Genomic DNA, 12,387 nt, shown 5'->3' on the forward strand with positions numbered 1-12,387 from the left:
CTCGGAGCCCAGGCAGCAGCACAGCCTCCTAGTCGTCTGTACAGGTTGCATTATTTATGGCCTTCAGTCTGCATTATTTACATTGCTTACCATTTTTACATGTTACACATTTACAGGGAGGCCTTTTTCTCTTCTCCTCGTGTGATTGAGGTAATGTACCCTTTTGGTTTGACGGTCGATGGTACAAAGCGTAACGTCACAGCGTCAGCTACCAGGGTGGATGTGGTGGTGGAGTCTGAGGGTGAGGACTCCACCTGGCCTCACCAATCCCCACCACACCATGCGTCTGTCCCTGTGGTTTTGAGGTACCTGGGTGGCATCACTGGAATGCCTGCCTTGGTCTATATCTCAGAGTAATGATACCTGAACTCCTGTTCACTGCCTGTGACCTCAGCCCGAGCACTGCCCTTGGTTTTGGAACGTCTCCTGCAGCTGCAGGCTAGTCCTCCCTGTGTTTACTCAGGACTTCCATGTTGACGGCTGCTGAAATGTGTCTACTGCCAAGACGACTGAGATTCTCCTGTCACTCTGCAAACAAATAACACAGAGGCATTTCAAGGATGTGCATGCGCACAGCTATACGTAGCTAATCACGTTTTTTTTTTCTCGCTCACTGAAGAGGGGGAATCTCAGTTTGATCTGGAGCTCTGCCAGTTACGCTGGTCATCTTTTGGCAAGGGCCTCATCACGTTCCTGGGCACACTAAGCGGTAGGTAGCTTCACCTGCCCTGACTGAGCTGGCATGAACCACTGGCACATTGTTGGCAGTGCTGGAGGTCAGCCAGAGCAGGTTTTAATTAGACCTAACCCGTCTCTCCTGTGGTTGGCAGGATCTCCCCCATCTCATGTGCTACACAACCGTGGTGAATGTGGGGAAAGCAAAGCACAAGCAAGACCTACAGGCCTATTCTAGCATGCAAATAAAGGTTCATCTGAACTATTCATATTTCTGCATTATCACTATGATACTGAATACCAATGTTAACCAATTCACCCTGGACACATTATGTAATGACACAAAATATGATTTATATTTATAGACATTTGAATGAATAATCTCCAAATGATTAGTAATCCATTGTTTGTTCGACCCAGCACCTCCTTACTTAACAAAGGGTTTTGTGATTAAATACAAAGCTCCTCCCAATCTACTTTTCTTCAACCAAGCCTTGGATTCTTTCTGTGTTGCTTTTGTATGTAGTAATACACATATATCAGTGCAGAAAAATAATATTCCCTTTACAGTGGTCATTCACTGTGGCAGTATCCTGGCAAGATCTTCAAGGCCTCTCCCAATGTTTTATATTGTGTCAGACCAGAGTGGTTCACTCATTGATACGTCACAGACAAGGCTTTTATTAAGATGAACCCAGAAAATAGTGATTAAAGCCATTTAAAAAGATCACCATCTATGTGAATCTCAGATATGGTCTGCAATACAGCATCAAATGGACACTGATGAACACTGGAGGTTTGGTCATCTCCAAAAGCATCCAATGGAGGACAACAAATCATTATCTGCAAAGGGGCCTGCTAAAAAAGGCCTGGCCATGGAGGAGCAGAAGCAGAGCATTAATATGTCTCCCAAGACAAACAGCCACCATCTTTGAGAGCGGTCCTGCAAACATGTGAAGACAAGAGAAAGTAAGACAATTACCACATACCTCGCCTGCTGCTATGGACCAGTGAATACAGTGGTTACCATGGCTTAATCTGTCAATGAAGTGGACTTTGGGGGACAAGCTTTGTGGTCTGATCCCTGGCCCAAACAGACAGCAGCACGTTTGTGTACACTTGACAAGCCAATTCCAATAACCAATGGCCCAGGATTGGGAGGAAGGAGAGGCCTGGGATAACACCCTCAGAACACCCTAAGTCCCCCCCAAACCAGGACACCCTTTTGTGCCTGTCTGATTTTATCCATATGTTTTGGATTATGGTTCCATTGACTTTGGGGAATTTATTAAGATAGGCCTAAACATAATTATATTCCATAATAGGATGTTACTAGTTTGGAGTAAGGTTGAAATAGGATTTTTTTTAAGTGTTTGTTGCTAAGGAATTCCCCTAGATCTAAGGCTAAAAATCTGAACCTGTATTTACAAGCCTATGCTTCCACACAACGTAAGTGTACTGTAACAATGTAAATGTAATTCAACATTTGTATTAACAGGTGTAACAAAGTAAAAGAAAAGTGTTTGTTACTATTATAATTTGTGTGTCCACGTGGTTTGAAGTGGCGTTCCACTAATTACCTTTTGGCGAATTTTGGAAAGGCGCACCGAGAGCGCGCATTACGCATGCATAATTAACATAAAATTAGAGTTTGAGTTAGACGTCATTGGCCAGATTTGTCCATTTCAAATAAGCTTGCTTCTATGCGACGCTGTATCTAAAAGAACAATTGGACGGTGGCTCTAAAGCGTGACATGCATCCACATAGCCTATGTGTGCGCCATGGCATATGGCAGTGTCATGCGCATTTATATTTTTCATGTATTTCTATGCAAGAAAATAAACGCAAGGATTTTCACATCCACTGACATATCATATACGCCCATAGGATGTACTCTTTTGATGCAATCTCAGACTGAAACACAATTTGTCCTGCTACTTTCTGTTCAGACTGAAAATGTATCTACAATACTGAAACTAGAATAAGGGGTATCATGCCCGAGTCAAATGATTTATTCAACGGACATTTGGACATAGTTTAGCCTAAATTATATTCTGTATTCTTTTTTCCCCCTGACCCGTCTAATTTTCAATCCGTGACTCACCCATTATTTTTCCCAAAGTTAGTTTGTAGGCTATATCCAAATGCGCGGTTACGCACTGAATAAATGATACATATGAGAAGCAATAATACTGGGCTATATGGTTAACTAATTGTACAACTTTTTGACAACTTTCGGCTTATTCATGCAGCCTATCGACCCAGACGCTCTAATATTGACTCTTACACAGTGAAAAACTCCCAGAGTCAGAGATATGCATGTCCATGGGCATCCGTGCGCGCACATGCATTTTCAAGCTATTTCCCATGAGTGGGAAGTCAATATGTACCTAAGTAATAATTCTAATAATTCTAGACACAACATTCGAATCACCCACACTAAGTCACATAACATAACAACATAGGCCTATAGGCTACGAGTTGGGTTTTTCCTCAACTGGGAATCGCTTTAGGAACAGAGGAGAGAGAAAAGGTGTAATTTATGTTTTCCCATGGAGTGCAGCCCCTCCCCTAAACCCACCCTTCAGGTAGAAAAAATCTTTAAAGATTTTTTTTACTCTTTTGTGTGATAACATCAGAAGGGTTTGTCTAGGCGAACCAATCAGGTCCCTCCCCTGCCATAGATCGGTGCTATAATACATAGCAGTAAACGCGGTCTGCTCGCACAAGCGGCTGTAGCTCGACTGCGCAGAGATTCCGTTGTTAATTTTCTCACTTTTTACCCACGCAGCAACGTCTCCCCTTCGATGTGTTCCGTTATCATTTTGCAGAGGCGTTCATTTCCGCACCTGCCACGGTAGTGATCGGGGGGCACCGTAGCCTACAGACGAACTAGAGGAGGAGACAAGGACATTGTGGAAGCAGCGGCGCGAGGAGGAGAGATATAGAAACAAACGGCCGCTGGTTGATAACACACTGAGGCTCCGAGTAATTTAGATTGTATGGACGAAATGCTGCTGTTGACGAGAATCGTTCTGGTCGGGTTAATCTGCTTGTCCTTGGTGTCCTCTGGGATGGGCTGTGGACCGGGCAGGGGCTACGGTAGGAGAAGACATCCGAAGAAGCTGACACCTCTTGCGTACAAACAGTTCATCCCAAACGTCGCGGAGAAGACCCTAGGGGCCAGTGGCAGATACGAAGGCAAGATCACGCGGAACTCCGAGCGATTTAAAGAACTGACTCCCAATTACAATACTGACATTATCTTTAAGGATGAAGAGAACACCGGTGCGGACCGGCTCATGACTCAGGTAAAATGAATAGCCTACCTTTTTAATGCCTCGCATCTTTTATGACACTGTGTAACATAACCTTTCACATTGGATGCAGATTGCGCACCACAAACAAATACATATACATATTTAGGTCTCAAGTCTGTTTTTTTATTTTTATAGATGTGTGAAAAGGTTCCGTTTCAATCTCAGAGCATTGCACTTTTGATTAGGTCCTGCATGGGTAAGGCTTTCATAATCAAACCCGAGACATGACATACTGGCAGACCAGTAGGACACTCGGCCTTCATGATTGTGGCAGTTTATTTGAAATATTTATGTGGTCCTCTCATATCTATATTTGTATCAAGGCCTTGTGCAGACGCACATCGGTTATTTATGCAATACTATAGCATTCGGATATTCCGCAATTGCACCGTTAAAGATTTAGATTACATCTTGTTTTAAATCTTTCATTTCAGTCATCTGATCTGGCATATGACTAAAACAGTGGCCTTATGTATGCATGGTTGGCGCATTCAGACATTTTCTTGCATACTGTTATTCACCCTTTCGCAGTATAGTGTTTATCGGCCCATGAAGACATTGACATTTCTTTGAGAATGTTATGAACACTATCACTACTTAAAAAATGGGTGGGACGCGGCCAATTAGTGCAATGATATAGCAAGCTGCACCGACTGCGCCTCCGGTAATGCATTTGCTTTGGAAAGGCTGCATTAGTGGCAAACAAGCATTGTAATTTCTGTGAATCAGATTTCCCTCTGTCGAATCCTTGTCTGTGATTTCTTTATACGATTCTGGGTGGCTATCTTGCACTGTCCATAAACATATCGATCAGAAATGCAGTCTGGAAAGCACGTTTCTCTCACCCATGGGGTTACTTGATTTCCACCTGCTGTTAGCCTATATTGGGTGTCTGTTGCAAGTATTTTGCAAATGCTGTGTTGCTATTTTAATAAGAACGTCTATTACTTCAGTCCGGCCACCTTAAAATGCCACTGAACCTGAAGGAGTGTGATGATGGAGGCGCGCGCGCCAGACTCCCTGAACCGTGTACCGCGACATGGGCACGAGCTTAGATTAAATATTCACCCTACCCTGCGTGCAGTCTCAACATATCTCTAAACGCTCCCTTCCCTTCCTCTAATATAGCCTATACGTTATCACACTTCAAATGGAGGCTAGAGTGAGAGATATAACCTTCTATTCTGTCTATAGCCCTCCGGCCACTGCCAGTTAAAGATGTGGTTGAACAGGGAATTGTGCCAAAGACTCCACTTTTTTGACACACCGTGCGCTTTCATCTCCATTTACCGTCCTTCTTTATTGGTCTGAAAGTCGAGGATGTATTTTGGTGTATTATGTTATCACTGCATAAAAAAATGCGCCAAACAATTTACAAAAACAACAACATATTAATAGCAAAATAAGCTCACTGTTTTATATTTTGTGCTAGGCTATAATTCATAGAAATGTGAAATATTTTTAATATTACATATTTGCTATAGATATAGACCAGGCAAGGCAAAAGGAGGCTCATAGACAAACATCCCAGTGGGAATATGCCCCCTCCCTCCATTCATTTAACACGACCTGACATCCAGCCTACATTATGCGGGAGCATTTGAATTTATGACCTTTGGTCAATGAGAAGAGGACGCATAAACAAAGTTCAACAGACAAAACATGTGTTAAGTATGGAGTACTTAAAGTATGTGCTGTTTAGTGGCGCACTGCGTAGCCCTAACGACGAGATGCACCTGCAACCACATCATGAGTTAGAGAGATTGTTACAGCCTACGAACGTAGTATCTGAATAATATGAAGAGCTAATGGTTAGCATCTAGAATATGTTTGCCATCTTCTATATTGAATGGCTGTTGTGCGTAAAGGTCAATCCAGTGGGCTGTCGTGGAGAAGGCGCTGACGCACTGTGGGTGCACAGGTGCACTGACAGTTGTAAACTATGGGATGGATTCCTAGCTGGAATAGAGCTCAGTCTCACAATTGTTTAAACAAAGTGTAATTTCAATGGGGATTAGACGTCTGTATTTTGTGGTTCCCTGTGTAAATCATACTCCATTTAAAGTGATGACGACTATAAAAGCGTGATGTCCCCTGGCTGCGCCAACTCATTTTGAGTAAGCGGGTTAACCAAGCAGCCCCCTAACAACTACAAAGACAGTTCATTCTGGGAAAGTTAACGAGGTCGTCGCTTTACAGACATTTTTAGCGAAGCAGTCCCGGACGTTTCTGTCGCGAATAAAAACGTCACATGGTCGTCTGTAGCGAGCACAGCTTAATGGGAACTGAATATAGCCCCACAAACGAAGCGAAATTGAGACGGACCAGCGGGTTGTTTGCACTGACAGGTACATGATAAGTGTTTCCTCTAACCAATTCATTTGTGAGAAGATTAAGAGGCAGACTGCGGGCGAGGCTTGTTGAAAAACTTTTAGTCTGAGGACAAAGCGCCAGCGGAGAGATCCTGCTGGGCTTCACGGTGGTTGAACAGAATTTGGCTGGATTTGCGGCACACGACCCAATGAATTAATAAATAGTTTAGGCTTCACGGCTCTTGGCTCCGGCAGTCCTACTCAGAATGTGCAGGAAAGGTTTTTTTGGCATGGTCCCTTGGCATTTTTCTACCCACTGCCTGCTACAAGTGCGAGTATATTGGTTTGTTTTGACGTCTCGCAGGAAAGACAGGTTAGGCTAATTGCGATATCACTGGTAGGCTAACCATATGACCAGCATTGGGGATCCTTACCAACAAACGAAAGAGGATGGAGAGTGGTGGCCCATGCTAGGGATGTGTGTGTGAGGGGAGGGCTGGGGGGGGGGGGGGCTTACTAGCTCTATACAGATAGTTAGCCCTTTAGGGAAGAAAACCAAATCACCTCCAGTTGAGTAGTCCTGTCACGTCCCAAGAACTTGCGGGACAAGAATAATGAAACGTTCCCTCTGGTTGCGGTGAAAAGACTCTTTGTAATGTTTTATTTGACATATTGGTTAAGTGTCGAGCAGAGTTGTCTTGGAGGAGGCCAAGCATCTCCACTAAGGGTCCCTAGATAGGTTAGGAAGTGCAACATTCCAATATAAGACAACTGTTTTATAACTCAATTATAAAAGGACTACTCAATATCAGTTATTTATTCAAATAAAACACACGTCTTACTAAAGACTCTTGCTTTCAATATAGTTCTATATTTTTCTCAATTCTGATGCATTTCAAATATGTAATTAATTCCAGCATTTTGTTTTATTGGACAGTCTATCACGTTGTAGCATATTGGGAGAGAGTACAAATAGGCCATTGAGCGGTCGCATCTTTCCAAGGACCAAATCTATATGTTTTAGGCCAGTGAAGCGAATGCAATGCCTTATCAATTTTTCATCACAAGCTTCTCTATTTGACATTGTGCCCTCTGACTCTGCTCTTCACACAGAATATTCGAGCTTATTCAAACAAACCATTCCCATTGTTGTGTGTAGGCATATATCCAATCGCATCACTATCTAGGACAATAGATGGAGGAACTTTAGTGTGGAATAGTCTGGTTCCCCAGATGTAATGGGATGTGAAATGTTAACTATTTGAGTGATTTGTATTATGTCATCCATAAACCAGTGGTGTGGTGGTGGTGTGTGTACCTTGTTTCAGATCAATCCTGGTCTCTGGTCCACAAAGTGCAGATATGAAGACGAACTATATCATGTCAACTCTATAGGATAATGGTTTTGGCCTCCAATCATGCATCTACAAAATCACATACCTTCAGGCTTGTGAATTAAGTTTAAGATCAAGAGCCAATGAATGAATATACGCTGTCTGGAACATAACACTTAAATATCATATATCAAATATGAGCCTAATGTAGGCTTAATACACAGGCCTGATATAGCCTACAGGAGGGTATTGGCATCTGGTGAGCATGATTAGTGAATTTGATATATCGTAATAGACTAACTTCCATGCTCCTTCCCCCAGAGATGTAAAGACAAGCTGAACTCCCTGGCTATCTCTGTCATGAACCAGTGGCCAGGGGTAAAGCTCCGCGTCACCGAGGGCTGGGACGAGGATGGGCACCATTTCGAAGAGTCGCTACACTACGAGGGAAGGGCAGTGGATATCACGACCTCCGATAGAGACAAGAGCAAATACGGCACGCTGTCCAGACTAGCGGTGGAGGCTGGGTTCGACTGGGTCTACTACGAGTCCAAGGCCCACATCCACTGCTCTGTCAAAGCAGGTAGGGTGTCAAGTCAAAAAGATGTTGGTAGCCATCACTGACATCAAAAACGAACGTGAATGGGAAAGATACAATATCTTGGAAAACGTGATAACGTTTTCCGCCTCATTATACATTTTTTTGTATATATATATATATTTTTTTTACAATATAGGCTACTCCAGCTAGATAATGAATTAACATTTATTATTGGAATGAAATAAACAACTATGATGTTATTTGATGCTATCTCGTTAGGCAACCCCCTTCTAGGTCAGAATTCTACACAATGTGTCCTCTCGCTGTTCTCTTGTTATTAACACTCGTTATGTCGTGATCTTTTATCCTTTCATATCCATATTTAATATATATTTATATGTGTATTTCATAGTAGTCGTGTTATTTATATGGGTGTTTGCTGCTTGTTCATTGTTAATGCATATCAGCTATTTTATGATCTTATATCGCCCCACACTGTCTCTTCGATGGAACCACGACCATTTATATCACAAAACATATTCCCACACTCATAAAATACCATTGCATATATGGAAAAAAGTATTTTCATTGTTCAACTGATAGGCTATGGAATTCAAAACCACTGCAGGTCAAGAGAAGGCTATTTGAGTTGAACTAAATACATTACATGTTTAGATTATTATCTGTCGATCGAAATCATCTATTCTAGGCCTATGTTTGCGTCAGTGTTGTCCGTCAAAATGTGCAGCTTAATGAATTTGACCAAAATCGGCCTACTTTAGACAAATCTTTTGGGTTAAAATCATCTCTTGATTTTCCTAAAAGCCTTATGGAAATCAACGTAGGCCTATTCTTCCTGTGGAGCACATATTCGTTTAGAATTGAATGGAAAAATCTTAGATTTAAAATGCAACACACACGCGTTGAGATCATATAGTCCGTGTCATTAGGGGTCATGTGACTTTACCAAAGGGATTTGGACTTAGCAAAGTTGAATTCGTTAGGGGCAAATCAGGTTTTCAATTGTCACCTTATTTCATGCCTCGGAATCTTAAAAGAAGATTAGATGCATAAATTCAGAGCGGGACGGTTCTATTCTGTGGATGTGTGTGTTTACTGACTGTGATCCTGGAGATCGGAATGTGAAGGGTTCTCCCAGTCCCAAGACCCGAATTATTGTCATCAAGATTGACAACAAAGCAGGGGAGAAGTGGTAAAAAGAAGGGACATTGATGTTGGTCGACTGCAAGCATTTAGAGTCTGGGTCCTCATTTAAATTCAAATCTACGTCTTGAGAGGCTTGGAAAAGTGGCTCCACTGGGTAAATAGTGTTTGCGGCGCTCTTGTTTTTTTCTGAGTAGGCTATGTGTGTGAATTGTCACGTAGAGGTTTCTGCACCTGAGCAAATATGGGAAGAGTAGCTGGGAAAGGCGTAAATGTTCTTTTCCAAGAGTGGCTCTGTCCACAAGCTGATTTAGAATGACAATGTCAGCTCTTTATTGGTTTTTAATTAACGTTTGAGGAGCCAGAGCTTTCAGTTTTCTCATCTCACACAATGAGAAGCAACCAATACGTTTTTTTGTGAAGGAGTTCCACATTCACGTTATGCCAAATGAAAGCATATGGCACCATGTTTTATATGCGGGAACATACAATGCAATCTCTATGATGTTGAGTTAAAGTTCGTTTTAATGAGAGATATGGACCAAAATCACAATTTTCATTCCTCTTTTCTTTAAAACGTGTGGATATAGCCAATAGGCTTATATGTGACAGTGGTTCATTCATAGACCTATAGGCACATGCACTATAGGCTGCATATGTTCCACAGTGGTGAGCCCAAAACGTGTCCTGCTTTCACGGGGAGATAAAATAGCCTAGTATATGGATATAATGTATATTTACAATCATATTCACCATCACTAATACAATATTTTATTTCAACAGAAAACTCAGTTGCTGCCAAATCAGGCGGCTGCTTCCCAGGCACCGCTTCGGTGACTCTCAAAGATGGAAGCAGGAAGGCAGTGAAAAACCTCAGAGTTGGCGACAAAGTGCTAGGTGCCAACAGTGATGGGGACCTCGCATACAGCGACTTCATCATGTTCATGGACCAGGACTCGTCAACTAGACGAGTATTTTATGTGATAGAGACTAAAGAACCGGCTCAGAAAATTACCCTTACTGCTGCACATCTCCTCTTCTTGGTCAACAACTCAACGGATGATCTCCACAGCATGTCAGCAGTATTTGCGAGCAAAGTCAAACCTGGACAAAAGGTGGTTGTCTTTGATGATTTGCTTAACCAACTGAAGTCGGTCACCGTGGGACGGATTTACATGGAGGAGCACGAGGGGTCCTTTGCTCCGGTGACTGTTCAAGGAACCATCGTTGTTGATCAGGTGCTTGCGTCATGTTACGCGGTAATTGAAGACCATAATCTAGCGCACTGGGCGTTTGCACCTGTCAGACTGAGCTACTGGCTGTCCTCGTTGCTATCCCCGAAAGACTACTCCATGCCCAACGCCACCTTACATGAGGACGGAGTGCACTGGTACTCCAAAATTCTATATCAATTAGGAACGTGGCTCTTGGATAGCCACGCGCTTCACCCACTGGGGATGTCAATAAACTCAAGTTGAAGCAAAGCAAAATAAGACAATAAACAATAGTAGAATGAAAAATACAAAGCCCCCAGCGAAGTTGGGATATTTATTTCAGTGACTTGTACATGTGTGTCCCTTTTAAAGAATGAATGGAGCCTTAAAAGTTTTCTTTGAATAATTTATTCTCATGTGAACTGGCTGGTATCACACGGATGGATCCTAAAACGGTGTGACCAGCAAAATTGTGCAGAATCTATTTTTGTATATCTCCAAGTAAACCACAAAGAAAAAGAAGACCATGTAAAAGGAGCAAACTTCTTGACAGGTTGCAATGTTCTGTGCATATTATGTGCAACTGACTGATATATTTTGGGGATAAACAAACTTCGTGGGGGTCCATAAATTATATTTTTATACACAGAATTGTAAATTTGATTTTGACAGATCGTTACCGAATCACATTTCGTTATTTGAAATAGTGTAAGATACGAGAATATATTTTAATTTAAATAGTTGGGAAAAGTCTTGGAAATCTTGTACTGTTTTGTTTATTAAGAATTGTATTATTTTGGAAACGTTTCATTTAAATTGTCAGATTGGGACAGATATTCTGCCTCGTATAATTATTTCCTCAGCTTTTGTTGTATTTCTTTTTTCAATTTTTCTTTTAGAAAATTTGAAATGCACATTCTGACAATTCAGTAACAGTTTAAGTAGTACAGAACAAAACGTTTCGTTGAATAAATTAAAAAGTAACTCCTGTAAATGTACTAAAATGTATTTTTCTTTTCATATTTTGTAATAGGGAAATAGTTTTATAGAAATAACATGCGGCAGATGCACAGTTTGGATAGTATATAATAGCGTTCCAGTTAACTTTCATAACAGGGCGATGTGTCAAAAATGTCTAGAGTTTATTATTTATATGTTTATTACAAAATGAGATAAAGAAAATATTCAAACCTGCAGTTGTTACATGTCTTTTTCCAGTAGCTCTTGTAAATTGACATTCTGGGTACATAAGAAAAGACTATCAAAATGAAATTAATATTACTTCTACTAAAATCTAGAATTCGAAATGCTGCTTCAATTGCATAACCTTGGCGCAAATTTGATTTTGACACCAATGCATTTCTAAAATTCGAGTTACGCGCGTTTTTGACTCAACCCATGGAATAGTTCTATATAGCTATGAATTACGTTGATTTTTTTCTCAAATGAAATGTGAAGTTTAACATATTGAGGTAAAAGTGCAGGGATTCCTCTGCTTTGAACTGCCCAATGTCTGCCTGCGAAATGTAGAGACCCCATGTCACATTTAACGAGGTTAGCCTTTCGCAAATAACTTCTGAAAAACTTGCAGACAGATTAAACAGGACCGTGTTTGTTAGCCCTAAAACTGCTTGCAGACTGTGAGCATAGCGGCAAATCCATTTACAGGAAACGTCGTTAAATCAGATATTTGCTCAATGACCTGACTGCTTATGAAGATTTCACTGCCACACAATACACAAATGCCTGTCAATTCAACAAACAACGACTGATGTCCTCAGACAATGGCGAGTTATTGGAAGTCTTTCTAGCTGCAGTCCTCATCA

General features: G+C 41.5%; 1 protein-coding gene across 1 annotated transcript; it reads left to right on the forward strand.

The window, feature by feature from the left end:
- Window positions 1–3,378: 3,378 nt before the first annotated feature.
- Window positions 3,379–11,757, forward strand: LOC106578610 (sonic hedgehog protein A). The gene is made up of 3 exons (XM_014157606.2): window positions 3,379–3,987; window positions 7,964–8,225; window positions 10,131–11,757. Exons 1-3 carry the CDS (start codon window positions 3,679–3,681, stop codon window positions 10,823–10,825), a joined length of 1,266 nt encoding a protein of 421 aa, XP_014013081.1. The 5' UTR covers window positions 3,379–3,678; the 3' UTR covers window positions 10,826–11,757.
- Window positions 11,758–12,387: the final 630 nt, after the last annotated feature.

This window comes from Salmo salar, chromosome ssa19 (genome assembly GCF_905237065.1).
Source record: "Salmo salar chromosome ssa19, Ssal_v3.1, whole genome shotgun sequence".
NCBI lineage: Eukaryota > Metazoa > Chordata > Actinopteri > Salmoniformes > Salmonidae > Salmo > Salmo salar.

What these genes read in the sequence shown, in the direction of transcription:
- LOC106578610 (XM_014157606.2), top strand. Translation starts at nt 3,679, where the DNA reads ATGGACGAAATGCTGCTGTTGACGAGAATCGTTCTGGTCGGGTTAATC. An exon ending in CGGACCGGCTCATGACTCAG is followed by an intron (nt 3,988 to 7,963) that starts GTAAAATGAATA and finishes TCCTTCCCCCAG; the next exon opens with AGATGTAAAGACAAGCTGAA. An exon ending in CCACTGCTCTGTCAAAGCAG is followed by an intron (nt 8,226 to 10,130) that starts GTAGGGTGTCAA and finishes TTATTTCAACAG; the next exon opens with AAAACTCAGTTGCTGCCAAA.